Source organism: Mustela nigripes, chromosome 4 (genome assembly GCF_022355385.1).
Source record: "Mustela nigripes isolate SB6536 chromosome 4, MUSNIG.SB6536, whole genome shotgun sequence".
NCBI lineage: Eukaryota > Metazoa > Chordata > Mammalia > Carnivora > Mustelidae > Mustela > Mustela nigripes.
In genome coordinates this window covers 90,564,080-90,591,530 of record NC_081560.1, presented here as the reverse complement: position 1 = coordinate 90,591,530, position 27,451 = coordinate 90,564,080, and the positions used below count along the sequence as shown (strand labels likewise).

Below are 27,451 nucleotides of genomic sequence, written 5' to 3'. Positions count from 1 at the left end.
TTTAAGATTTATTTATTTGAGAGAAAAAGAGAGAGAGATTGAAGGAGCAGAGGGAAGGCCTGCAGGTGAGGGAAAGAGAAACCCAAGCAGACACCACTGAGTGCAGAGCCCTACGCAGGCTTGGTCCAAGACCCTGAGATCAGATCTAAGCCAAAACCAAGAGTCAGATGCTCAACGGACTGTGCCACCCAGTGCCCCCCCCCACCCCTCATACTGTTTTCTATAGTGACTGTACCAATTTACATTCCCACTAATGGTGCACAATTGTTCCCTTTTGTCCACATCCTTGCCAACACTTTTTTTTTTGTCTGTTTAATAATAATCATTCTAATAGGTATGAAGTAATATCTCAACGTGGTTTTGATTTGTATTTCTCTGGTGATTGAGTACCTTTTCATATGCCTGTTGACCACTGCATATATTCCTCGGGAAAATGTCTATTCAGATCCTTTACCCATGTTTTAGTTAGATTCTTTGTTTTTACTACTGAATTGTAGGAATTCTTTATATATTTCAGATATTGACCTCTTATCAGATATTTGGTTTGCAAATATTTCCTCCCATTCATTAGGTTTCCTTTTTATTTGATGCATGGTTCCCTTTGCTCTGCAGAAGCTCTGTACTTTGACATAAGTTTCACTTGTTACTGTTGTTTGCTTTTGTTGCCTTTGCTTTTGGTGACATATCCAAAAAATCATTCCCAAGACCAACACTGAAGAGTTTACCACCTATATTTTCTTCTAGGAGTTTTATGGTTTCGGGTCTGTAGTCCATTTTGAGTTAATTTTTGTGCTTGGTATTTAAAAAAGTGGTCCAGTTTCATTCTTTTGCATGTGGCTGTTCAGTTTTCCCAACTGTTTATTGAAGAGACTGTCTTTTCTGCAGTGTATATTCTCTACTCTTTTGTCATGTTAATTAACTAAATGTGTCTGGGCTTATTTCTGGTCTATACTGTTCCATCAATCAATGTGCCTATTTTTATGCCAACACCACATCTTTTTGATTACTATAGCTTTGTAATGTAGCTTGAAATCAGGAAGTGTGATGCCTCAGCTTTGGTCTTTTTTCTCAGAATTTGTTTATTGGGGTCTTCTATGGTTTTTTTTCCCTATTTCTATAAAAGGTGCTATTAAAATTTTGATAGGGATTGTATTGAATCCATAGATTGCTTTGTGTACTACGGACACTTAAACAAAATTAATTCTTCCAGTCCATAAGTGTGGAATATCCTTCCATTTATTTGTGTCTTCAGTTTCTATCATCAATATCTTATAGTTTTCAGCTTATGGCTCTTTCACCATAATTTTTTTTAACTGTCTTTTAATTTCTTTTAACTGTCAAATAGCTACTTTTTTTTTGCTCCCATGAGGAAAAATTCCTAGAGGAATAATTCCTCTAGGCCAGTAGTTTTTCAACAGTATCAGAATCATGTGGACCTTAGAAGTGCAAATTCTCAGGCCCAACTCCAGTTCTGTCAAATCAGAAACATGGGGGTGGGAACCAGCTATCTGTTCCATCAACTCTTTCTAGTGATTTAAATTAAGGGTGCAATTTGAGAACAACTGCTCTAGGACTTTTACTTTATTCTCCCAGCCCAACTTAGCCAAAAGCCTATAGAGGACATGTGGTGTTTTTGCCTGAATATGTGCACTTTGAAGAAAAGAGGATCTAAAGATCCCATGGCCAGGAAAGGGAAGAGTCCAAGATTTTAATAACCCATCAGGTTGAATTAACACCTTTTGATAACAGATAGAAAACTGATGGATAGATGATTGCCCCAACTGTCAAAGGTTAATCAAGCGAGTGCCAATGTTTTCTTTAAAAAAAAAAAAAAAAAAAGTAAGAGGTGCCTGGGTGGCTCAGTGGGTTAAAGCCTCTGCCTTCGGCTCAGTTGTGATCCCAGGGTCCTGAGATTGAGCCCGGCATCGAGCCCCGCATCGGACTCTCTGCTTAGCAGGGAGCCTGCTTTTCTTCCTCTCTGCCTGCCTTTCTGACTACCTGTGATCTCTGTCTGTCAAAGAAATAAATAAAATCTTTAAAAATAATAAATAATAATGTGGAGGCTACTCCAAGAAATGATCAAGTGATTCATTAAAACTTAAAAGTTCAGGGTGCCTAGGCGGCCCAGTTAAGCATCTGCCTTTAGCTTGGGTCATGATCTCGAGGTGGAGCCCCACATAAGGCTCCCAGCTCAGTGGCAAGTCTGCCTCTCCTTCATCCCTCTCCCACTCCCCCTGCTCGTGCTCTCTCTCTCTCTCTCTCTCAAATAAATGTATAAATAATCTTTTTTAAAAACTTAAAAGTTCTACAGCACAGAGCTAGAGTGCAAGGATTTATAAGTTTAAATTTGGTGATGTTAAATGCTCATCTCAATAATTTGAAGATGGGAGTGGGCAGGTGACATGGTAAGAAATCTTCTAAGACTGTTGACTTCACATCACCAAGACTCTTTCCGAAATGGATGAAAGTACAGGTCAGCAGCTTCATAGCAGAGTACTTACCTCATCATCAACCTTCTACATCACTGAGGATTATTGACTTTTTAATATCAAAGTAGGTGAAAATGTCATGATATTATTGTTTAACTTACATGCCTTTGCTTATTACTGAAGTTGGACACTACAAAATGCTTATTAGTCATTTTGCTTTCTTCCTTTATAAATTATTTATTTGTGTCCTTCACTTATTTTTCTAATAAGCTATAAATATTTTTAATTGATTTGTAAAATGTATTATATAGGAAGTACATTGTAAAATATTTTCCTCCATCTGTCAATTACCTTTCCTTTTCTTTGTTATATATATATGTGTGTGTGTGTGACATGTGTGATAGTACATGTCTATTACATATATTATGTATATCACTTATATGATTTTTGTATTTTTTATACACACAACTGTATACAGTCAGTTCTGTTTCTCCTTGTGTGCTTTCTTTCAATGCATTTTTGTTTGCTTGAATTGTTCAATCCAAGATATGTTTTCTTTTTTTTTAATATTTTATTTATTTATTTGACAGAGAGAGATCACAAATAGACAGAGAGGCAGGCAGAGAGAGGGGGAAGCAGGCTCCTTGACAAGCATAGAGCCCAATGCGGGACTTGATCCCAAAACCCTGAGATCATGACCTGAGCCGAAGGCAGAGGCTTTAACCCATTGAGCCACCCAGGTGCCCCAAAATATGTTTTCTTACATTTTGTCTTGGTAGCCTTAAAAAAAAACTCTCAATTGGCTTCATGTGGTTTTTACATCCATCTTTTTAATGCACTACAATTTATTTCAGTACACGGTATGGACAAAGCTGTAAGTCAATTTTGTTTCTAAAAGAAATACATGCTTTTCCCCATAGTTTTTTGGTAAGAAACCATATCCCTTACATGGTCTTATGATGCTTCATTACGAAATCTCAAATTTATGTGTCTGTTTCAAGACTATTGTACTCAATGATCTGTCTGTGAATCCTACAGTCTGTCCAACTTTTTATTTAACACTTCATTTCATAACTGACATCTCATAGGGAAGGTCCACACTTGTGCTTTCTTTCCTTCTCTAATCCCAGTTGCTTATTTTACCAGATAAACTTTAAGATTATTTTGTCAAATTGAAAAGGAAAACTTTGGGGGATTGGAATTGAATTAGAATCTCTATACTAAGTGGTAAAACTTATCTCTATAGGCTAGTAGGTAAATTCAAAAGGGATTGGAAAAGCATTATATACTGCTGTACAATTATGAGGTTTGCATATCTGTTTTTTTAGAGCATAGATTCCATGAATTTCTTTTAAGGGTTCATTTCGGGAGTCTTTGATTTTCTGATGCTAGTGTGAATATAATCTTTACTTTCATTTTACTTGTGATTGTCTAACATTTTTAAAATTGTTGATTTTTAAAGTATTTACCAACAACATTTTTTCTATCAAAATAGATGTTCCACTGAGCAGCTAGAGGCCAAGGGGAGAAACGCACGTCAAGTGCCCTGGTCTGGAGAAGGCCAAGCCTTCATTCAGAAGCTCTACATGCCCTACAATACTTGTCTCCTCACGATCCTCATCTTACAAGACAGGGAGGAGACATATGCACAAGGTGCTTGGAGGGCCACATCTTAGTCCATTCAGGCTGCTATTAGAAAATAGAGCAGCCTGGATGACCTATAAACAACAGAAATTCATTTCTCACATTACTGGAGTCTGGAAAATCCAAGAGCAAGGCACCAGCAGTTGGAGTATCTGGTGAGCCCCACTTCCTGGGTCATGAACAGCCCTCTTCTTACTGTACTCTCACACAGTGGAGGTGTGGGGCCCAAGGGAGCTCTCCTGGACCTTTTTATAAGATCACTAATCCCATTCACCTAATGTCCCAAAGGCAACCTCCTAATGTCATCACTTTGGAAGTGAGGGTACCAACATGAGTTTTGGGAGGAAACAAACATAGGACCAATTCTCCATTGGTAAAAGAAAAAGGTGTCTGGCTTCAACTGCTGTTAGCTCTCTTAACTTTGTCCTCAGCACAATTCCATGCAAAGAAGAAAAATTCAATTTGATATCTTATTACGCAGTATCACAGACAGACGTGCATTTATACACATTATTCGTAACTAATCAAAATTTCCCATAGTTCTAAACACACACACATACACACACACACACACACACACACACACCACTCTTCCAGGCACTAGATCGAGGGAAGATTTTCTCTTGCTTTCATTATCTAGCTCTCTGAATCTGAAGTACATTTAATCATGACTGACACTTGACCAGAATTTCCTTGATTCCTTCTTTCTGCTCACCTTCCACATTTAATCCATCAACCCATTCTGCTGACTCTACTTTTTTAAACACATCCTTACTGTGCTCCCTTCTCCCCAGCCCACTGTGGCCACCCTCATGCAACCCGCCAGCATCTGTCCACCTGGGCGAGCTCAGAATCTCCCCTGTTCTTGCTTTCTCTCCCACTCCTCTATGATCTGTTTCCACACAGCAAACAGAGGGATCTTTCCAAAATACAGGTCAGGTTTTGCAAGTCCTTGCTGAAAACCTTCCATCAGCTTTCCACTGTGCTTGGAATAGATTCCACACTCCTTGCTCGCCCAACCCCCACCAGCATCTAGTATCTTGCCCTTGCCTGTCTCTTCAGCCTCATCTAGAATCACTGTTCGAAGCTCTTGCCCACAGACTCTGTCCACCTGGGCCTGTACATTTCCTCAAACAAGATGAACCCATTGCATACAGACCACCGAATCTTTGCCTGACCAGCTTCCTCTTGACGTTGAGATGTCTAGTTGAAGGGCACCTCGTCAGGGAGGCCTGTCCTGACCATCTCCACCGGAAGTAGCTATTTATTCACTCTGCTCCATCACCCTCTTTTCATTCTCTGTGTAGTTCTTGTCACTCTCTGGCTTTTTGTGTGCCCCACTTATTGCCTGCCCACCCGCCACCACCAGAATGAAGCTCCCAGAGGTCGAGCAGTGCCTGTCTTGTCCTTGACTATATTCCAGTGCCTAGAAGGGAGCCTCAGATGCAGAAGGGTCTCAGGAATGCTTAAATAATGAAGCTCTTGGATGTGCTTAATTAATGAAGGGTCTCAGAAATGCTTGATTAATGAATGCTTAATTAATGTGGACAGGTGATAGAGTTCAGGAAATAGTTCTTTCCCAGTAGGGGCTTTCTGACTGATGAGGCCAGACCTTTGGCAGAAGTGGTAATCATGGGTGGGAACATTCTTCTACCTTATTCATGCCTGTGCTATAGTTCTTCAAAGCCTGAGAAGTGAAATGGCCATAACCCTTGCTCAGCTAACACCTCTGATGGCTAGTTAGCCATAAATCTTGTACACCTTTGGCAAACTCCTGATGGATAATTCTTGTCTCCAGTACTATTATAACTTTATATCTTTCTGTTTGTTTAAATGGACATTTGACCATGAAATTGGGGAAAAGGTAAGAAGGTGCTACCATGACCCAGAAATCCACAGGCAATGCTGGCAATCAAACAAAGGTGATATTGACATAGTTGTATATTCATCCCATGTTCAGAATTGGCTGTAGAGAATTGTGCTTTAATATATTCATATTTGCCTTCTCCTCATTTAATAAATGTGACTCTTATAAGTACCATGTTAATAGCACACAGTAGATAAATAATGGTTGAAAATTGTTATCAATTATCTTCCCAAGTCAAAGGCATTTGATGTCAACCTCAGTCTTCTCATTTATGAGATGAGAATAATAATAATAATAACAAAAATAATATCTAGCTTAAGGTAATAATAATAATAATAATATCTAGCTTAAAGGTTTTTGCAAAGATTAAATGAGATAATCAGCATAAAATTCTCAGTAGAGACCCTGACAAAAAGTAAGTGCTGGTTAGTGTTCTCTAAGATTGAGGTTGATATTATTTTTATTTTCTCTCTCTTTAGTGCACTGTTTGCAAAATGGTAAGAACTGTGGCAATGCCAGGGGAGGGAAGGCATTGTTTGGGGCTGCAGCCTGCACCAGCTAATGTTCAGGGTCTAAGGATGGTTGCTCCACTGAGGCAGGTGGTGGTTTATGCTCTTCAGGAACCCCAGGAGCAGGGGCAGGACCCCCAGGAGAGTGAATTAGAGCCCTGACTACCACCTGCACTGTCCCCAACAGGGCAAGTGCTGTCACTGCTTTTCCTGATGGGTGAGCCACAGCAGCAGGGATGGGGTGGGCCAGCTCAGACTCCAAAGATGCAACAGGTGCCAGAGCAGGTTCTGGGACGAGCTCCTGAGGTGGATCAGGACCTTGCTCTGGGGCTGGTGCTGTAGCTCCAAGAAGAGAAAGTATCATCAACATGACCAACTTCCCTTCTGCCTTATAATAAAAGAAACTTTTCCCATCAAAAAAAAAAAAAAAAAGTACTGTGGGAACCATATTTATTAAAAGAAAGTCGCTGTCATTTTATGAACTAAGGTTATCTTATCCTTAATGGTATCTGAGTGTGACTAGGAGTAGGCACACAGTTCTGACTGTGGGTATGAAACAATGGAGAACAGACACACATCTCAGAGACCAGGCCAATTAATGGGCCAATGAGCCCACAGAGGGCACCACCTTCATGGGTTACCGTAACCTAGATCTAATCCTTAGAATTTCATGGTTACAAAAGTTTGATTTTTTTTTTTTTTTTTTTTTTTGGCCCATGGAGGACTGGTCAGACTCTCAGGTGGAAGACATCAAAGATAAGAAGTATCTAACATTTTGGATGCCTCTAACTTGCAAAGCTATCTGCTACACACTTTATAAATGGGATTTCATTTAATCCTAACAAAACCCTTTGAAGAAGTAAGAGAAAACTGAGGTTCAGGGCAGTTCTAATAACCTCTCCAAGGTAATGAGTGACCTAATTAGCTTTTGAATTCAAGGCTGTACAATTTCAAACTCTTGTCCTTTATATTACACCACATAGTCTTTCTCAGAAACTGACATGTACTCTGCAACTTTGCTAAGAGACTGGTATGTAAACCAGAACAACAATGCATTATTTTACAATGGTGTTTTTACCCTTCTGGTGAGTGGCATACTTAAATTGGCCACTGAGAACATTCACCTGTGATGACCCATTTCTTAAGAAGTAAATTTCTAATTAGGAAGGAATCGACCAAATCTATAAAAATATTCTAGGCCACCAAGTTTATTAAATGCTGCTTGACCCATAGAGCTGGCCAAATCTTTCTCTTGGTTGTAGATGTTCTTCATACAGGTTGGTTATGGTTCTGACTTGCCAAGGTCTACGAAAGGTGGCATTAGGTCCTGAGGCCAATACTCTCTTTCTGTGTCCTTGCTCCTTTCCTCTGGTGCCAGTTGGTCTGTTGTCTGTGCCTTTTTGCTCAGCTGGAAAAGGTAAGGTCTACCTGAGCTGGGATTTTCAGTAGAATAGACAGACCTAATAACTTAGTTAATTCTGGGCAGCAGCTTCTTTGGCTTCCACTTCCTCCAGTTAGTCCAGCTTAATTCACCAGAGTTCTACAGAGGTACTTGGAGGTTAAAGCCCCAGCTCAATATTGGTGATGATTTGCTTGGCTCTGTTTTCTGAGCTCACTGCTCCATTGATCCTTGACAGGGGGAAGTACAATCTGGGTATTCCTGCATCTTGGCCAAGGTAACAACACAGGACTTTAATCTCACATTTGTCCCCAACATTCTCCACATATCTGCTAGATCCTGTTATTTTCTTTCCTGGACATGGTTAGATGAACACGGTCAAATCCTTGGTCTTAGATTTCTTAACTAAACTCCATCTAAACTAACTTCTCTCTACTAAAACAATTAGTCTTTAGACAAAATGATAATATTCCAGGATATCAACCCCATTCGGACAGCACTTTGTTGGGACTGCATTGCAGTGGAAATCTTGCTGTAATTGAACTTTATGATTTTTTTCAGCCCTGAACATATAGACCTTCTTTTTCTGTGGCTTAAGTCTCTGAAGAGCTCATTTATCTATTCATCGGTCCTATTCTTTCAGTCACAGAGCTTAAGCATATTTCCAAATCAGGAGGCAACTAAGTTTAGCCCATTTGTGTCTTACTATTGTCTTCCAGAGACATATGGGATTCGTGTAAATGGAAAATTTATTAACAAACTTATTTTTTAACAGACTGCTTATACTGAATGATTATACATAGCAAGAATCTGGGAAAAACTTTATCCCCATTCCAGAAGCATCCACTGCAAATACCATAATAAACTCTATTATTCCTGTGTTATCCAAACCATATGACTATCTGAATTGTTTCTCCTTCGGCCCAACCCTTGACACAGGAAATACAAACGTTTCATGCCTGAACTGGGAAGTTAAGAGGCTAAAGGAAGAGTAAGACAATGAGTTGTCAAAAGTAAGAGTGACTCGTCAACATCACATGGAACCCCATTGTTATCCAAGAACTATCTGCATAATAATATATTTCCAGAAAAGTTAAACTGGAAACTCTCCCACAAGTTTCAATTACTACACATTTGAACACACCAGAGTACTGAATTTTAGTTGTTCTTAGTAAAAATAAAGATCATTTTATATTTATTGAATTGAAAAGCAGTATTCCCCAAACCAGCAGGTTTTCTCCTTCAGGCTATTTTCCTTCTCCATTAAATGGCAACATCTATTACGAGGTGCGTAGATCCATAGGCATGGGAACCATTCTGAATCTCAGATAGTAAGGGCCAGTGGGTCCTGGTTTAAGGAAGAACAGTCATTTGGAAATGCTCTATATTGAGGGAACTTAGAGGAGAGATGTCTGAACTGAAAATCACTCAGGTGCTGCTCCAGTAATGGCTCAAGCTATTCCCATGTTTCTTAAATACACGTCAAAAAGTTTGAATTGAGAGTTTAGCATGATAAACCAATGACATAACCTCTTTTTCCTCCTCTTCCTCTCCTCTCTCTCTCCTTCTTCCCTTTTCTCCTCCTCAACTTATGCTTATTCTTCAGCTCTCTTGGCTGTTTGGAACATACAAATTGTGAGCTAGAATATATAGGATTTCTGTAATCATGATATTTAATGGTATTACGTAGGACACATAAGGATCTACGCAATGTCCTTCATGTCAAGCTCTCGGGAATACTGGGATCCACTGGAAGCCTTTGCAGCACCGGAAGTCTTTGCTTTTCATGTAATGTGAGTGGGTGATAAGAGCTTGTGTGTATCTGCTGATTTGAGAGGAAATCATGGGAGCCTGTAAGTGAAGGGAAGTTTAACCAAAAAGAAACTTCATAAAAGCATACAGCTTTATTGGGCTTGAGACTTTTAGTTATTTCATGGTGCTAAAACACACCATAGGTCATTAAAGTTTCCCAAGTTTGTACAAGACGGATCCATCTATTGTGTTCACTTTATGACTATCCTCAAGCCCACAAAGAGGCTGGAGCTAGTAAGAAAGGATAATTTAACACATTAGGATCAAAGGTTCTGCCAAAACAAAGAGCCTTGCTAAAAAGAGACAGAATTGGAACTGTTGATCATGCATACCCATTAACCAGGACAATCACAGAATGTTTCAGAAATAGCTTTTATCTTAGTCTTTTTCTCATCAAAAGTTGTTAATTTTGTTTTTACTTGATTTTTCCTGAAATTCTGCATATTACAATGGAATTTGATGAGAAGCTTGGCTTTTCTTATTCCATACGATAACACACGCCAGGACTGCACAGCAAAGGTACCATTCCTACTTTAAGGAGTGGGACAAAACCAAGATATCCTGCATTTCTATGACATATATAACTGCCCATATGTCTAGCCCAAAACTATACTGCTAATCAAATAGATTTGTGTATTTAGTTAGCTGGAAACCTTTCAATAGTTTTCAATAGGTCGGTGCATCCTTTTGGTTGAAAACTAATACCGTTGTTTTCCCAGCCTTTCTCCAGGTTGAGAAAATGTGTCGACCAGACTGAGAGGTTACCAAATGAAGTATTTCACTTTTGAAAAACCATTTCACAAGATCACCCTTTGAGTTATTACTTGTTTTTTGATAATTTTCTTTATTGAAACTCTAGAGCTCAACTGAGAATTACAATGATGGCAGTCACATTTTAGTAAGAAGAATGCCTGTTTTGCAGTAAGAATGGTCCTAAGGAAGGATAAGAACACTTAGCTATGTGATTTAAACAAACATATGTTAAAATAAATATAGAGTATGCCAGTATGCCACTGGGAAAAAGAGAGTCACAGCGGCAGTCTGGTACACACATCTATGCTCAGATTACCTAACTACTGCGTATGTTGTATTCACTGCAAATTATCCCTAAGTTGTAGAGTAATTATAACTCACTCTTCGGTTGCTAAGGCTATATTATGTTTTCTACCTTTAAGCATGAAATAGATATTGTAAATATTCATGAAGTTTTACTCTAATGGAAACAATGTGAATTTTTAAATTGGGGTATCATAAAAGTAAGCATTGCTTTCCCTCAAAAAAGAAAAAACAACAACAAAAAAAAAAAACAAGAAATTGTAAGCCCAAAACTTTTTCTTCACATGTAGCTGAGCTAATAATTCTGCTTTAAAATAAATAAAAATGTATTTCAATTGTTATTATCCTCGCATAGTTCTTAGTGGAAAAGATTACTGATGCTAGAATATTCATATGTAAAGCTAAGTTTCTCTTTGAAAGAGGGGTTTACCTCCAAGACCTTTAGTCACAAGCCTTTGGCTGAGGAGGATCCTTGCTGAAGTCTTTTTAACTCAATGAGAAAAGCAAGGACTCCATTTCAACATTTAAAGTACTTTCCACAGATAGAGGAAGATTTATATACTGGAGAAAATTGAAAAGCGCCCTTTGTGTTACAAGTGAATACACAGGCAAAGTGATTTAAAATCAGAGGGGACATGGACAGGATGGAACCTGTAAACGAAATCCAGTAAGAGGTGAGAAATGAGTTTTCCAACGGTGCGGGTTTTCACCTGGGGGGAGATCGAGAGTACTTTGTGAGCAATCTCCTCAGATAACTAAACTCTTTGGCCTTCTTAAAACATTTAAATAATTTTAAAACATGTTCCAATTTTAGGAAGTGCAGCATTATCTCAAATAGCAAAACTTCCTGCAAGTAAGTGACCCTGATAAGACAGCAACCGGGGGCAGAATGGCTGGGCCCCTTGGACTCCGCGTGGGCCAGTGGGGTGGGAGGGAGGGCGCTGACGGGGCCTGGGCCCTCAGAGTTGAAGCCAAAGTGTAGAGAACACCCCAGCACTTGTGTGGGTCCTGGCCTTTGTCTTGGGAGAGGTAGAAGTGGCTCCAACATGACATAAAGGTCAGAGACACAGGAGGCAGGGTGGGCCCAAAGCGGTACCCATCCTCGCTGGGCTCTTCAGGAATGCCGTGTCTGCAGATGAGGGGACGTTCGGTGCTCCTACGCATTCGTGGGGGCCCTCTTCTTTTTGACTGTATTGTCCCCTAGAGGGTTTTGACATCTGATTGGTGACTAAGGAAGGCCTCCTGCCACCCAGAGATAACCTGAGCCTCATTCCTCAAGCTCTTGTGACAGTTGGGCAAGATAGAGCAGCATTGGCAGAGACGATGGGAAGTGAGGGGGGCCTGATCAGAAGGGCCGTGGGCACTGCGCTGAGGAGCACCCCCTCACTTTGACACAATGGGGACCAACAGGAACAGGGCGCCAATGGAGGCTACATCCCACCGGATGCAAAATCTGTCTGTGAGAGGGACTTATTATTTCTATCTGTGAAATGGCTTAACTGCTAAAATAGTCCAACAGAGAACTGAAAGGGTGCCCATTACCTATGTCCCTGAATAAAGTAAAAGGGGTTCCTTTCCTTCTCCTGCAAGAAGGGATGTGTACTCAGGCAGGCAAAGACCGAGATCCAGAGCTAAGGGGACCTGTGCGGTTCAGAAAGGATGGAGGGCCATCCCGTGGGCGGAGAGATAGGACACAGCCAAAGCCTTTTGCTGTCAAAAAGGCTTAATCCAGCTGGACCACCTCAAAGCCAGTTGCAAAAGTCCCCACGTGTGCATTCTTGATGCCAGCCCTGCCTGGCCTTCCCTCTGCTCTGAGACTCCGAGAACATGCATGGGCCCTGGGGATCACAGGGGCTCAGCACCGGCTTGGGACTGACTGAGCAGAGCATGGCCTCGAGGAGAAAAGACCAGGGCAAGACAGAGGCTCTGAAGATCTTGCAAAGGCCAGCGATGTTAAGAGCCTGGACCTGAGGGTGGCTGAGGGGATGGACAGGGGCTACTCTGACCAGACTTAGGACACTGATGGCCTGTGGGGACTGAAGGAGAGAAATGGGCTAAGAACGCCTCTGTGGCTTCCAACCCAGGCAACTGGGCTTTGAGCAGAAGACCAAGCCTTTCAGAGAGGATAATGAACTTGGCTTAGATCACGTGAAGCACTTGATTAATCAGAGAGGAGCTTTAACTCCAGAAAAAACAAGATTATCCATCTATATGACAAAAGTAAATATATCAAAGAATATTTTGAAATGCAATCAAACGTGTTTATTGAAATAAACTGTGAGTCATACAGATTGTTTTCCACGCGATATAGATGTCATACATTTCTTCTAGTAACAGATTATAGCCAGATGAAACACAACAGTAGAAGAGTCTAGAATAATAAATTTTATTCCTAAGAGTCTCCCTAGAGACCAGCAAACCCAACCCTTGGATAGATGAGGCAACTAACGACCGGAGAGACTGGCGTTCTCACTCTACAAACGGTTAGGGCACTGAGTGTGTGCCAGGCACTTCCTTGGCGCTGGACATATACAAGTAAACAGAACGTGGTACCCGTACTCAGGTTGCTCATGGCCAGGCTCGTGGGCGACAGCATCCAGTTAGCAGGGAATTAGCACACACCCTAATATATCTGATGAGAACAGCAAGCTCAAGCTACAGAGTGCACCCAACCCGGGCCTGGGAGCCGCTCTCTGCAGGTTAAATGTGAGCTGACCTGGGAAGGATGAGTAGAAGTCTCATAGACAGCTTGCCAGACTGTCCCAGAAGGCTTGGGTGAGGGAAAGCATCGTGCAGTTAGTGCATCGAAGGTGATCAAGTACCGAGGAATTCCAGTCCTGGATTCTTAAGACAATAGTCTCCCGACTCCTAGTGCAGTGATATTTTTAGAATACTGTCTTTCTAGGTTCCCCGACAAATATGGGATGATTCGGCACGTACAGCAACAGTCTTGCATAGAGAAAAGGACCCATACACGGCTCACACATACCCGGGTAGAGACATTAGGATTTCCAAACCCTCTTATTTAAAATGTCTCTTTGAGGAATAATTATTTTGTATTGGAGCCTTTCATTTCCTCCCAAAATTTACATCAATCAGGTCATACCATAAAGCTCTTAAGTCTGGAAGGGATTTTAAGGAACTACTTTGCAGTGGCGAAGGGGGTGGGAGGCTGGGCAGGGGGAGCCGTGGCCACCTGGTGCCGGCAATATTGGGGCCACAATCTATAGAGAACGGAAAACTTTCTCATGAAAGGGACCAAACCGGTTCTGCATTTTATCATCTCATGGCACGTGGCAGCAATCCAGTAATTCTCGGTCACACCAGTAATGCAACCCTCTTCCCTGCCAAGGCGGGTGTCTTTTCCGTTCTCTACCACCCCTCGCCCACGTCTGCCCCGTGCCCGGATCCACCTGCAAGCGTGGAAAACACATCTCCCCCACGGGCTGCACCAGCGCTCTGTAAACATAGCTTGAGGAGTCAAAATCATATGTACAGAAAACCCCAGACCGATATTTCTCTTCCTGCAATTACGGTATTTCTCTCCAGTGAAGGCTCTCGCTTCTCAAAAGCCTCCAATCCCTCTGGAGCTGCTGGGCGCTCACAGGCTTACCAGGAGCAGTCCTCGCTCATCCTCTCGGCCCAGGCCGTCTGGCAGGTGCTCGGTGGGATGAACACCGAGGGGTCTTTAATGCCCAGTTGTATGTCAAAAAACCGCGTGGACAAGATCACACTGTAATTTTTGGTGAAGGTTTCCTGGACAGGATAACAATCCTTGGTGGTATAAATGCCGATCCAGGTTTCATCTGTCAGAGGAAGGGAAGTGGACTTTTTTTTAACATAGAAGATAGGCAAAATGCCTGTATTTTTTCTCTTGTAGTAAAACACACATACAATTCACCCTTTTAACTATTTTTAAGGACAATTCAGTGGCATTGAGTATGTTCATGCAAAACCATCGCCACCATCCATCTCTGGAACTTTGTCATCTTCTCCAGTGGAAACTCAGTGCCCTCTAACACTCACTCCCCCTCCCCCCAGTCCCTGGCAACCCCCATCACTTTCTGTCTCTACAAATGGGACCACTCTAGGGACTTCAGAGAAGTGGAATTACATAGTAGTTGTCCTTTAGTGGCTGGCTTATTTCACTTGGCATCATGTCCTAAAGTTTCGGCCAATATTACCTGTGGCTGAATAATATTTCATTGTTTGTGTACACCACATTTGGGGCATTCATTTATCTCCCGAAGGACACTTGGGTTGTTTCTACCATCTGGCTATAAAGATTGATGCTGCTAGAAACAAGGGTACCCACTCATCCTTCTGAGTCCTTGCTTTCAACTCTTCTGGGTATACACCCAGAAGTGGAATCGACAGGTCATGTAATAACTCTATGCTAGGGAACACCTGGGTGGCTCAGTCGTTAAGCATCTGCTTTTGGCTCAGGTCATGATCCCAGGGTCCTGGGATAGAGCCCTGAACCAGGCTCTCTGCTCGGTGGGAAGCCTGCTTCTCCCTCTTTCTCTGCTTGTGTTCCCTCTCTCACTGTGTCTCTCTCTGTCAAATAAATAAATAAAATCTTGGGGAAAAAAAACCTCTATGCTAAACAGGGGGTACTCTTTGCACACTGTTTTGTACTATTTCCCACAAACACCATAAAGCCTGTGTTCTTGCAACCGTTTTGGGGTAGGTGTACGAAAGCACTGTGGAGAAGAGCTTCATGGCTATAAACAAAAGCAGACACTCAGAATAATGGGAGTAGATCTGGTCTCTGTGACTTTAGAAAGTGACATGAGGATTCTAAAGTAGACCTCAGACGATGTCTTCCGTGTCACAGATCTCAGGACCACTCAGTGTCAGGGCTGAGGATAAGCCCATAACAGCCAAGGGGGCAGAAAGGCGTAGGCAGTGCTAGAAGGCTGAGATGTTTCAAATATGATGCTTAGAATCTGGAGCTAAACAAGCAGCAGAGTACACAGATGGGTTGGGGAATGACTTCAAAGCAGGTGTGGGGAACATTAAACAATTTACTTAAACTTACAAATTGCCCTAACTACCCTTCCTTAATGGACTTAAACTTTTCCCCATCCTGCTTCCTGAGATGCAGCACTTAGCTATTTCATGAAGGCTTACACGATCTAGCGGACTTTCTGTCAGACCACTCCTGGACAGTGATCTGCTCCTGGGGCCCCCCTATGGAGTACTGGTCCTCAAACGTGGCGTTCTGAGGAATGTCTAGAGGGTCCCAGGGCTCCGTCAGGCTGATCTTTGAACACTGCTTGGTGGCTTGTTCAATCTGAAACATCACTCCATCCTTATAGAGCAAAATATATTCAAATAATCTGAAAGACAGATACAGAGAGAACGGATCAGGACCCTGTCTTACAGTCATCATGCCTCTTATCGACATTCAGTCCAAAGGCCCTTCAATACAAATTACTCTTAGAACAAGTAGAAAAAAACAGTTCTGCTTGCAAGGCAATCACTTACTTATTTATGAGCACTCGACACATTGACAACCTAAATATGAAATCATTAAAATTCAGAGCTCGAAATTGAATACTGAATCACGGAGTACCTATTACCCGCCAGATCCTATGCTTAGGCTTACAAACACAGGGAAGATGGGGAAGCCCTGGGTTAATGACTGAACTATGACCTTTTAGCCACAGGGACCCAGGAGGATTTGATCCTTGGCTGGGCCGAGTTCTTCTTGGAGCACTAAGTCAGGAGTCCTTGGGGTGCACTGAAGGTAGCACACCCAGAAGCTGCTAAGGTCAGCCCACACCTATGCCCCATTGTCTCGACTCTCAGTCACGAGTCATGGGTTCCAGTAAGGCATAGCTGCGGGAAAATGAGGGCCCCTCCCATACCTGGAGGAGACTGGATGCAGACAAAAGTTGAGGGGACCCCAGAGTCACTGGTTTCCCGCACAGTTTGCTCCAGGCCCTGCCTCTCCTGCCCACATGTACAGCCCATGTGGGCAGCAAGTCAGACGGACTCCCAGGCTGGGCGGGGAGCTGCAGATGCCCTCCCCATCGCCCTGCACACCACGTTGTCCCCAGTCCTGTGTGGATCGTAAGGCTAAGCCATCTTGATGTCGGGGGAAGCCAACAAGTTGGGCTTCCCTGTGTTTGTCAATCCAAAACTCAGGCCACAGCTGCTGGTCCAGCAGAGTGAGGTTGTGGCTCTGACCTCACACAGTGAAATTCACAACCCTCGAGGGCAGAAGAGCTGAGGGTGGGGGAGGGCTTCCCCTGAAAAAAAAGATGTGAGACGGTCTCCACCTGCCTCTAGCGCAAACGTTTGCCATCTCAAGTCCAAGCTTAGAAAGTATTTTCTTCAGAAAAACTATTACAAGCTATCGTTGTCTACATGGTCAAAATAGTACCACTATCAGGGTTACGCTTCTGCTTTCTACGATCCAGTATGGAAATGTGAACATGACCTCACTTTATATATTTAGATACATTATCCATCCTGCTTCATCCCAGCAAACGCTTGAAATGGCTTACGAGGGTCAAACCCACGCCTTCTAGAAGTGGGAGTGACTGCAGACAGAAGAGAAAGTGTTCCCTTGCTGCAATGCTCTCCCAGAAAAGTGGAGCCAACCTCCAGCTTCTGATAAAAGCACACACGCGGGGTTCCCACTGAACTACAGCCCTTTGCGGGAGCTGGGTAGACTGTCGCTCTTGCCTGGTGCCTGGTGAAGTCCCGCACAGAACAGTCTAACATTCATGCACGGAGTACAGACATATTACTCTCAATGTTAGAGGGCTGTCCATTCACAAATATGGGACTCTGTACACAAATCCATTTCCAGGAGCCATTCAGGGACGGCGGGCCCCCCAAAACACCGTGTGTCCTGGGGGGGGCTCTTTTTTTATTCTCACTATCAGCACCATCCTCTCATGCCTTCCCAATCCCCAGGGGTCTGCGAGGCAGTCTCTTTATGCAGCTGGACATGTCCCCTGTAAACTCAGAGGCTGGGGGAAGCTGTTTCCGACACAAACCAAGCGAGAGTCAAGAAGGAAGCCAGGAGAAGCACTAGCAAGCTGGGACTCCAACAGCGGAGCATTTGCTGGACGCATTTCTTCTCCAGAGGCCCAGTGTCTGGAGATCCCCATGCAGAGTTATGATGTTTCTTTTCTTGTAATAAACTCTCTTTTTTTCTGCCTGGAACTTTCTGTGTGACTCAGAAGCAGGGCTCATTTCTAATTGGAGGACTCTGCTGTTCCACCTAGAGCCCCGGAGGACAGCCACCGGCACAGCTGTCCAAGGAGAGACAGCGCACGGCCCTGCGCGGATCCCAGGGCCATGGTCGCCCGGTCAGCCCACAGCCGGGGAAGGGGATGGGGCAGAGAGGAACACTGCCAGCTTCACTACTGTCCCGGGGCCAGGTCTGCCCATCCACAGAGGGAAAGTTTAATTTTAAAGTGAGAATGCTAGACTTGAAAGAACCATCACAAACTGTTACCACTTATCCATTCTGGGTGGTCTGAACACAGGTGTTTGTTCCAGTGTACTCAGTACTTGGCTGTTTTCAAAATATTTAATTTTTTCGCAAGAGACCATCATCTGATATTGAGGTTATGTTGACAGTGCCTTAAGTAAAACAGAAAATACTCATTTAATGGGAAACCAAATACAACCATATAACTGTTTGGTTGTTTTTCGAAATCCCATATGGATATCATTGCTCGTGCTGCTCTGTATGGAGTTTTGGGACACAGAAGGTTTTGATGATGCTGTTGTGACTTAGGTGTTGATGTGAGCATAATTCCTAGTTAAGAGGTAAGTTTCTCCATTGCCAAGAGGATACAGGCTGTGAAGCCTGATAGAATCATTAGGTCAAAACGCAGAGATCAGCCAGGGTTGAAATGAATCATCGGTCTGGGATGCTGTGCGGGTAATAACCCGTAGACCCGAAGGACTGGACTGACCGTCTTCAACCGAAACTCGATCCCGGGAAGCGAGATCAAAGCCTGGCTCCGACATGGAGGAAGCTGGGAGGACAGGAGTCACAAATCACATTCCCGGGGTCCAGGCAAGGTGAGGTGCTGGAAAGGGCCTGGAGGACGAGGCGGGCAGGTCAGGCCCGGGTCAACAACAGCCGGCAAACTCCTCCTCACTGGCCAGACCCCAAGCAAAGCACAGCTCCCGGGAGGGCCCTGCCAGGCCTCAGCTGCGAGCAAGGTCAGGCCGGCCAGGCCCGGCCAAAGGGTCAGCAGGCTGAGCTCTCCACACCAGCCTCAGTGCAGATGTGCCCAGTGCCCCCATTTTGCCTCGCTCCTCACGGGACCAAGGATTCCAGTTGCTTTGGACAAACTGTTCAGGCTGCACTGATCATCTCTGTTGTTCCTGAAATCCACTGTCCTGAAAATTAGGCCCCACGATCGTCATGTTTCCTCAAACACTGAAAACCTGTAGAAGTTTTATATCTTCTGGGATTTGTACAGCTGACTCATGTTCAACAGGAAAAAAAAAAAAATCCAACAGTACAGAAATGGAAAATGAGTAAAAATTGCCCAGAAACTCACACTTACAGAAGTAACAACTCTGTGCATCTGTGTCTAAACATATATGGGTATTTTTATTTAAATTTCTTTAAATTGTGGCAAAACACACGTAACATAAAATTTGCCATCTTACCCATGTTCAAGTGTGTAGTTCAATAGCGTTAAGTATATGTGTATTGCTGTACAAACAATCTCCAGAATTCTTTTCATTTTGCAAAACTGAAACTCTGCCCACTAAGCAGCTCCCCATGTCTCCCTGCCCCAGCTCCTGGTAACCACCATTCTACTTTCTCCCCCTGTGAACTTGACTCTCTAGGTGCCTCTATAAATAAGGGGAATCATACAATAGTTGTCCTACTGGCTTATTTCACTCAGCATCATGTCCTCAAGGCTCATCCATGCTGCAGTGTATGTCAGAATTTCCTTCCTTTGAAAGGCTAATATTTCACTAAATGTAGAGGCCACATTTTGCTTATCTCTTCATCTCTGTATAGACTCTGGGTTGTTGCCACCTTTTGGCTATTTTGAGTAACGCTGCTATGAACATACTGTGCAAATATCATATCGATTTTTCATTATGTGTACTAGACATGCTTTACAAAAATGAGTGAATTATGTTTTATAACCTATTGTTTTAAGTTCAACAATTTGTCCTTCATATCCTTCTAGGTTAAAAAAATACAGATTTATGGAATCACTTTTTATTAATTTACTATGAAATATTTTTAAAATGCAGAAATTAAAGGACTAGCCCAAAAATCACCTTTGTACCTACCAGTTAAATTCCATAATGTTGACATTTTGCTATATTTGCTTTATCTAGTTTCTAAATATTTGAAAAAAACACTTAAGAAATGAAAATTCATTCCCGGGGTGCCTGGGTGGCTCAGTGGGTTAAGCCTCTGCGTTCGGCTCAGGTCATGATCTCAGGGTCCTGGGATTGAGCCTTGCGTTGGGCTCTCTGCTCAGCAGGGGGCCTGCTTCCCCCCTCCTCTCTGCCTACTTATGATCTCTTTCTGTCAAATAAATAAATAAAAATCTTTATTAAAAAAAAAAAAAAAGAAGGACGTCTGGGTGGCTCAGTGGGTTAAACCTCTGCCTTCAGTTCAGGTCATGATCCCAGGGTCCTGGGATCGAGCCCCGCATGGGGCTCTCTGCTCAGCAGGGAGCCCACTTCCTCCTCTCTCTCTCTGTCTGCCTCTCTGCCTACTTGTGATCTCTCTCTGTCAAATAAATAAATAAATAAAATCTTTTAAAAAAAGAAAATTCATTCCCTAATGCTACCACCTAATATCTGGTCCATATTCAACTGTCCCCCAAATGTGAATTTTAAAGTTTCTTTTTTTTTTTTTTTTTTAATCAGAAGCCAGGGTGCCTGGATGGCTCAACCAGTTAAGCATCTCCTTATTTCTCATATGTAAAGAGAGAGTAGAATTTTGAAGCTCCAAGCATTATTATGAAGATGATTTGAATCAGCAGATATAAAGTTGTTATACAAATGTAAGGGATTGTAGCTTTGTAGGCAAGCCTCCCGGTGGTCACGTTTACGATCCCCAGTTAATGTCTGATGAGGAAACTGCGCGTTTCACCTGCGCACAGAAGATACGATCGGTGATGTGCCAGAGAAGGTCTGTTCATCCGGCAGGATGGAAGGATGAAGGAGAGAATGGTCCTGGGTCCTCTAGTGGACCCCGCCGGAGCAGACCCACAGGCATATCTCCCTTTCTCTCTTGCCTGCCTCTCAACACCCAGGCTGAGGAAGTATTCTCATTGACTCCCTTCTTTTGTTTCCCTTGGTGGTGGGGTATAGCTGGTTCCGGCCTCGCAGATCTAAAAGGAAGTCTGTTGGAAGAGGAGATCTGCTGGCGAGTTCTCCTCTTTCCAAAAAACAGACTCCCTGTCCCGCTCTCCATCCTTGAACACAAAGAAGTAATGCTTGGAGTCCAGGGCGGCCACTTGGAGACCGTGAGGTAACGAGTCAGCCTGCCATCTTGCAACTGTGAGCCAACTTTCTCTGGGAATGGCAGAGGAGAGGATGGCAGGGGCCTTGATAATACTGTTGAGTCAGACCTAGGAACACGCATCACCAGCATTCTGAGGCTTTCTGAGACAAACATCCTTATAGTTCTGGCCTCTGTTAGTCAGATTTTCTGACATGCACAGCTGAAAGCGCCCTAAATAAGGAAAATCCACTGCTTTATAGCTCTGATCTAGCAGATGCTTTTTAACAACTCTCTGAGAGCCTTTCATTCCAGAATGAGCAGGGCCCAAGGACTTGGCTACGCCCAGAACCCACAATATCAGAGCCTGGCCCGGGTGAAGATAAACCCGAACAGCTACTGCCTGTGTAGCCGGGAGGAAACTGTTTTTCTGTCTTGAACCAAAGCAGTCAAGGGGGAAAAAAAAGAAACAGTCTGAGGCAGGGGCTACTGACTGGCAAATTCCACTGCCTGACTCATTATTAGCTTTCTTTCTTTCTTTCTTTTAATTTGACAGACAGAGATCACAAGTAGGCAGAGAGTCAGGCAGAGAGAGAGGAGGAAGCAGGCTCCCCACTGCGCAGAGAGCCCAATGTGGGGCTCCATCCCAGGACCCTGAGGTCATGAGCCGAGCCGAAGGCAGAGGCTTTAACCCACTGAGCCACCCAGGCACCCTCCTTCCTTCCTTTTTTAAACAGAGGAGAAACTATGAGACTGAGAGCATAATTACATTGTACATAAGGTGCCAGGATTGGACTCCAGGTGGGATCTCCTCCCAAACTCGCTCTAATTCACCAACACATGCTCCTTCCCCTCCTTCGACAAGGGGAAGGAGTGATTCTTCCCAACCACCTATAACTGCTTGGCATCCAGGACATCTTAAATTGCAGAAAAGGGAGTGGACGAATATAATTTTGTGATCACTAAAAGGACTTTGGCTTTTAGGGAAGAAATTCGACAAACTTTGGATTTGTTTCTGATGCAATATAACAGATCAGCGATGTAAGCCAGCAATCTTACTCTTAGCAGGAAGAACCGAGCGGTAGCTGCTTGCCATTCTAGCCCACACCAAGATTGAGTTACACCCGACGGTAATTATGAGACTTAAAAGCAAAACACTATTTCAAAATTGTTGTGTCAGACAGAAACTCATTGTGCAGGCTGACACAACCACATATAACAAAAGGGAAATTAAGTTACTTGAGAACACAGCCCTAGGAAAAGTAAAATCAAAGAATAATTACGTGTGCAATTTAAGGAGCTGTAAGGTGATGGGCTTCCACCACTTGGATTCTAATTCAAAAGGGGAAAAGGCTGCTCAAGAAACTGAAGAGATTTCTTTTTTCCAAGAATGTTTCAGGATGAAAACTGGCAACGTGCAGACAGATACTCTTTCATCTGATGGAAGATAATAAAAAACGTCTAATGAGACAACAGTTCAAGATGTCTTCTTCTCACCACCGAAAAGAAGAGCTTTATTAGTACCAGGATACCCATGTTTCCCTGGTATGCAGTGGTTTCTAGAACTACGTATCACGGGGAGGTAAGGAGTCTGGGAGGGTACGAGGTTAGTCAGATTCGTCCAGCCAGTACCCCGCTTCTCAGGAGAAACATATCAGTTGCCACTGTGTGTAAATATAAACACAGATGCCCTTGCAGCTAACAGTTAATAAGTCTAAAATAGAAATCTTATTTTTTACTTTCAATGGGATTTGAGAAAATACTGAATTTAGGAAACAAAGAATAACGCATGGTTACAAAGATAGCTCTCTAATGAAAAACACAATTATCAAAGTAGAAAATGCAGCAGAGGTAGCACAGAATGCTCTTGATATGGAAAACAAACAAAAAACAAATAAGAAACAGAAGCAGCGGATTAACAGTTACAATTCCAGAACTCTAGGTAACTATAGGGATGCCTGGGTGGCTCAGTCGATTAAGTGTCTGCCTTCAGCCCAGGTCATGATCCCAGGGTCCTGGGATTGAGCTCCACATCGGGCTCCCTGCTCAGCCAGGAGTCTGCTGGTCTCCCTCTGGCTCTGCACCGCACCCCCCACCCCACTTGTGCTCGTACATGCACACTCTTTCTCTCACTAATAAACAAGTTAATAAAATCTTTATCAAAATCTCTGGAACTGTACCACCAGAGCCATACCCTCTCTGAAGAAAATTAATTGAATACATTTTCTAGCTGACTGAGACATGAATCAAAATAAAGGTTTCAGATAGATAACCCTATCAGCATGAAAGATACCGCAGCAAACAGTAGAAGGGGTAAAACCATTTATGTTTCTTTTGTGGCAATGCTACTTAGAAGTTTGTGTAAAGTTTGTGCAAACACTCACACAATAGAACTTCCTCTGTGTTTAACACATGAAGCAGATGACCTTATAGAGGCTTGACTCAGTATCGTGAAAGAAGGAACAGAAGAAATCTCCCAAGCACTTTAAATTCTTTTCAACTTACTGAGTGGAACCTAAATAAATGCTTGTCTTTTTCTAGAAGAAACTGTGTTCTGGTGACAGAAAAATGGATTCCCAAGCTTCATCCCCTCACTCCTTAAGAGAACGGAAACATCACGAGGGAAACTCTCCGGGGGTCCCAGGGGCAACCTAGGTAAGCAACAGTTCATTGCTCACAGTTCTGGAAGTTGGAAGTCTGACAGCAGGGTGCCCGCCTGGTTGGGAAGGGCTCTCTTCTGGTCATAGACTTCTCATTGTATCTTCACATGGAGAGGCCAGCTAGCTCTCCAGGGCCTCTTGAATAAGGACACTAATTCTGTTCACAAAGCATCCATCGTCATGACCTAATCACCTCCAAGAGACCCCACTCGTAATGCCTTCACCTTGGGCATTAGTTTTTCAACACATGAATATGAGAGGCTGGAGCCTGATTGGGGGAGGGGGATCGCCATCCAAAATACAGTGTGTGACAAAGGGGACAGGGAGAGGGCTCGATTCAGAGCGAGGGGGGACTCCCACATCCAGAGGAAACACATAAATCACATCAGAACACAGCACGTGACGTGACATTTCAGTGGATATTAAATCTGGGGTCCATTCTCTCCCCAGCACCTCTGCTCCCCACAGGGCAAGCTGGTAAAACTGCCTACTGCCCTGTTCCTTCTGGAATGAGAGCTTCATCATCTTGTGCTTTCTCCACATTTGCTGCCACTGCCTCACCACATCTCCCAGGGCCCCTCTGCCAAGACTTGTCCCTGGAATTCCTGAGGAGACACTGTTCCCTCTTGATATCAGCCAACTCAGTAACCCCATGGTGGCCCGGGCATCTTCCTCAAAGGAATGATCTGCCTTTCTCAACTTGACATCCTGGATCATCAGCTTCTTGATGACACTGTCTGGGAAGGAGGACTTACAATTCCAGAGAATATAAGCTGTACCTCAGTAAGGGACTTGGCGGGGGGGGCAGCGGGGGCTGTGGGCGCATATGTTATAAAAGCTTCGGAAATCAGTGCAGATGGTCCAGCTTACCACAGTCCTCCCTCCAGGTATTTTCAAGCAAATTCAGAAGGCCTTGCATTCATCATGGCTGAACCTGGATCCCACACCAACTAGTCTGGTGGTTCCTAAGTTACAGCTCACCTGCAGCTGATAATGCTGTGTTAGAACAAGGACCTAATGTGCCCCCCAGCCGTGTACCACCATTTTTCCATCTGACAACACCTTCCTTTGCGATTTCTCAGATGCCCCACAACACCAGGGTCTTCGGGAGCTATGATCTGAGAGACTGTGTCCCTCCCCCAAACTTACCATATTCATGCGTTGAAAAACTAATGCCCAAGGTGAAGGCATTACGAGTGGGGTCTCTGGGAGGTGATTAGGTCATGAGGATGGAGCGTTTGTGAACGGGCTTAGTGTCCTTATTCAAGAGGCCCTGGAGAGCTAGCTGGCCTCTCCATGTGAAGATACAATGAGAAGTCTATGACCAGAAGAGAGCCCTTCCCAACCAGGCTGGCACCCTGCTGTCAGACTTCCAACTTCCAGAACTGTGAGCAATGAACTGTTGCTTACCAGCTACCTAGTCTCTGGTATTTGTTCCAACAGACTAAACAGACTCAGGGGAGCTTGGAGGAGTTACTTGGTGCCTCTTCTGGGGCAGACTGATGGCTCTCACTCATTGGCACAACTCACACTCTGGAACCTTCCCAGTCTGTCTAACTTTAGCCACAACTAAAGGCTCCTTCCATGAAGGAGCATCACAACCTTTTTGTCCAAAGGCAGCTGCCTTCTGTTTAGGGGCCATCTGTCCAAGAGCTTCTCCAGTTTTTGGAGGGTCTGAGGGCCACTGAGGCACCCTGTTGGGGGTCTGATTCTTCACATGGCCTCTCTGTTCAAAGAGGCACTGCTTCTGAAGGAAACATTAGTGGTCAGGAAACTTCCAGTACCATACTGGGGGAAATTTTCTAAAACTGGGACTGAGGAGCAAGGGAAACACTGAAGAGAGTGTTTGATGAGGGAAGAGCGGGGGAGTAGCTTGTGGGTGAAAAAAACCTGGGGGATCCATTTCTGGAGGTCATGGTATGCCTTCTTAGGGGGTCGCCACTATAAGCCTGCCTAAAAGCTTTTCATAACATGGGTAGGCAGAGCCATATCATATCAGAAACCATTCTTGGTAAAGAAGATACATAATGTAGAATATAAATACTTAATAAACCACAAAACATTCCATAAATTCACAACTGATTGTTAAAATGTAATCATGAGGAAAAAGAAAATTGGAATAAAAAAAGGATATCAGTAGATAAGGTCTGAAGTTGTTCCAGGGTTCAGAGAATATCATGTACAAACTTATTATGATGATTAATATAATCCTGATGAAATGGAAGATCTTCTAGGAAAATATAAATAAGCCAACTAACGCAGAATGAAGCAGAAAGTTAAGTGGACCAATATCCAGAGGAAAATACCCTTACGGTGGCCTAGTGAGATCTTAGATCTTTGACCTTAAAAAGAGATCAAAGAGTTTCTTCTTCAAAAGGAGTTAGGTCCTAATGGTTTCGGGAATTAATTTCTTCCAACCTCGAGGCTGGAGAGGATAGAGACATATTGAAGACCTGCCAATTCTTTTATAATTTTACAAATCTTTTCTACATTAAAATATGGAAAGCAGAAAAATAAAAACTAAAGAACAAGATAAATTGTGGCTATGGATTAAAAACAAATCTTCAATAAAATGTTATTGAGTCAAATCAAGCAGACTTGTAAAAGACTATTTAATACCCATCCTTATTAGAAGAAATTCTTTACAAAATAGGTCAGAAAAATAGTTACTGAACTTGATATTTACTAAACCAATGGCCCATAGGGGACTTACCTGGGGAGGATTAGAGACAGTCACAACAGAGCGAGAATCACAGGGGGGTGTGACATCACTGCAGGCACGCCATTTTGCCCTACCATTTCTTCTTTATCGTATCAGAAATGACCAGAAATCATTAGAGTCCATATAGGCGTGAGTGTGGGAAACACAAACAATCACATTCTGCCGGCTGAGATGTCTGCCTTTGGAGCAACCTTCCCAAAGGGCAAAGTTGTCACAACCTAAAAATGTGCAAATCCCTCTTCTATCATTTTCTCATATAGGAATGTATCCAAAATATGTTAAAAAGCGGTATGCATCTAATTGCACACAAATACAAGGCAAGGGGTGTAGTAGTCTATACTAGTGGGAAACAGACAGGAAATGAATATGACTATCCCATAATAAGGGACTGCTTAAAGAAGCTATGTTCTACTCATTGGCTAGAACATCACAAGTCATGAGAAATGGTTCTGTTAATGGTTACTTAGTGGCATGAGAAGTTCACACAATATTTAGTTAAATTTAAAAAAATGAAGAGCATGTTTCCATTTTAATTTTAAAATCACAGGAAATACACAGGAATAGGGAAGGAAATCCATATGTACATAGGTACATACATCAGAGTTCTTAGTCCCATATAGCAGGACAATGAGACAATTTTACTCTCTTTATGTTGCTCTTCTGTGTTATGTAGATTTTCCACCACGAACATCTACAATGCTAGTAGTCCAAAAGCCATGAAAATGGTATTTATTCACTCAGCACATATTTATTGAGTCTTGTGATGTACCAAGCGCTTCTAGGTGCTAGAGCTTGGGTGATAAATCAAACCGGTAATATTCTCTCCCTCATGGAGGCGAGACAGACAATAAAAACCAGACACACTCACTGACCAGACGATGTCACCCAGGGATC

General features: G+C 43.1%; 1 protein-coding gene across 3 annotated transcripts in view; it reads right to left on the bottom strand.

The window, feature by feature from the left end:
* The window catches only part of EPDR1 (ependymin related 1), a 57,387-nt gene that overhangs the window by 18,749 nt on the left and 11,187 nt on the right, over positions 1-27,451 (bottom strand). For 2 of the 3 annotated variants that reach the window (XM_059397074.1, XM_059397076.1), the window contains exons 2-3: positions 15,850-16,058; positions 14,330-14,522 (exon numbers count right to left, since the gene is read on the bottom strand). In XM_059397074.1, coding sequence (XP_059253057.1) covers positions 14,330-14,522; positions 15,850-16,058 — 402 coding nt within the window. Of the gene's footprint in view, positions 1-12,955; positions 14,523-15,849; positions 16,059-27,451 lie in introns of those variants that run through there. The other variant, XM_059397075.1, reaches the window with a different exon arrangement.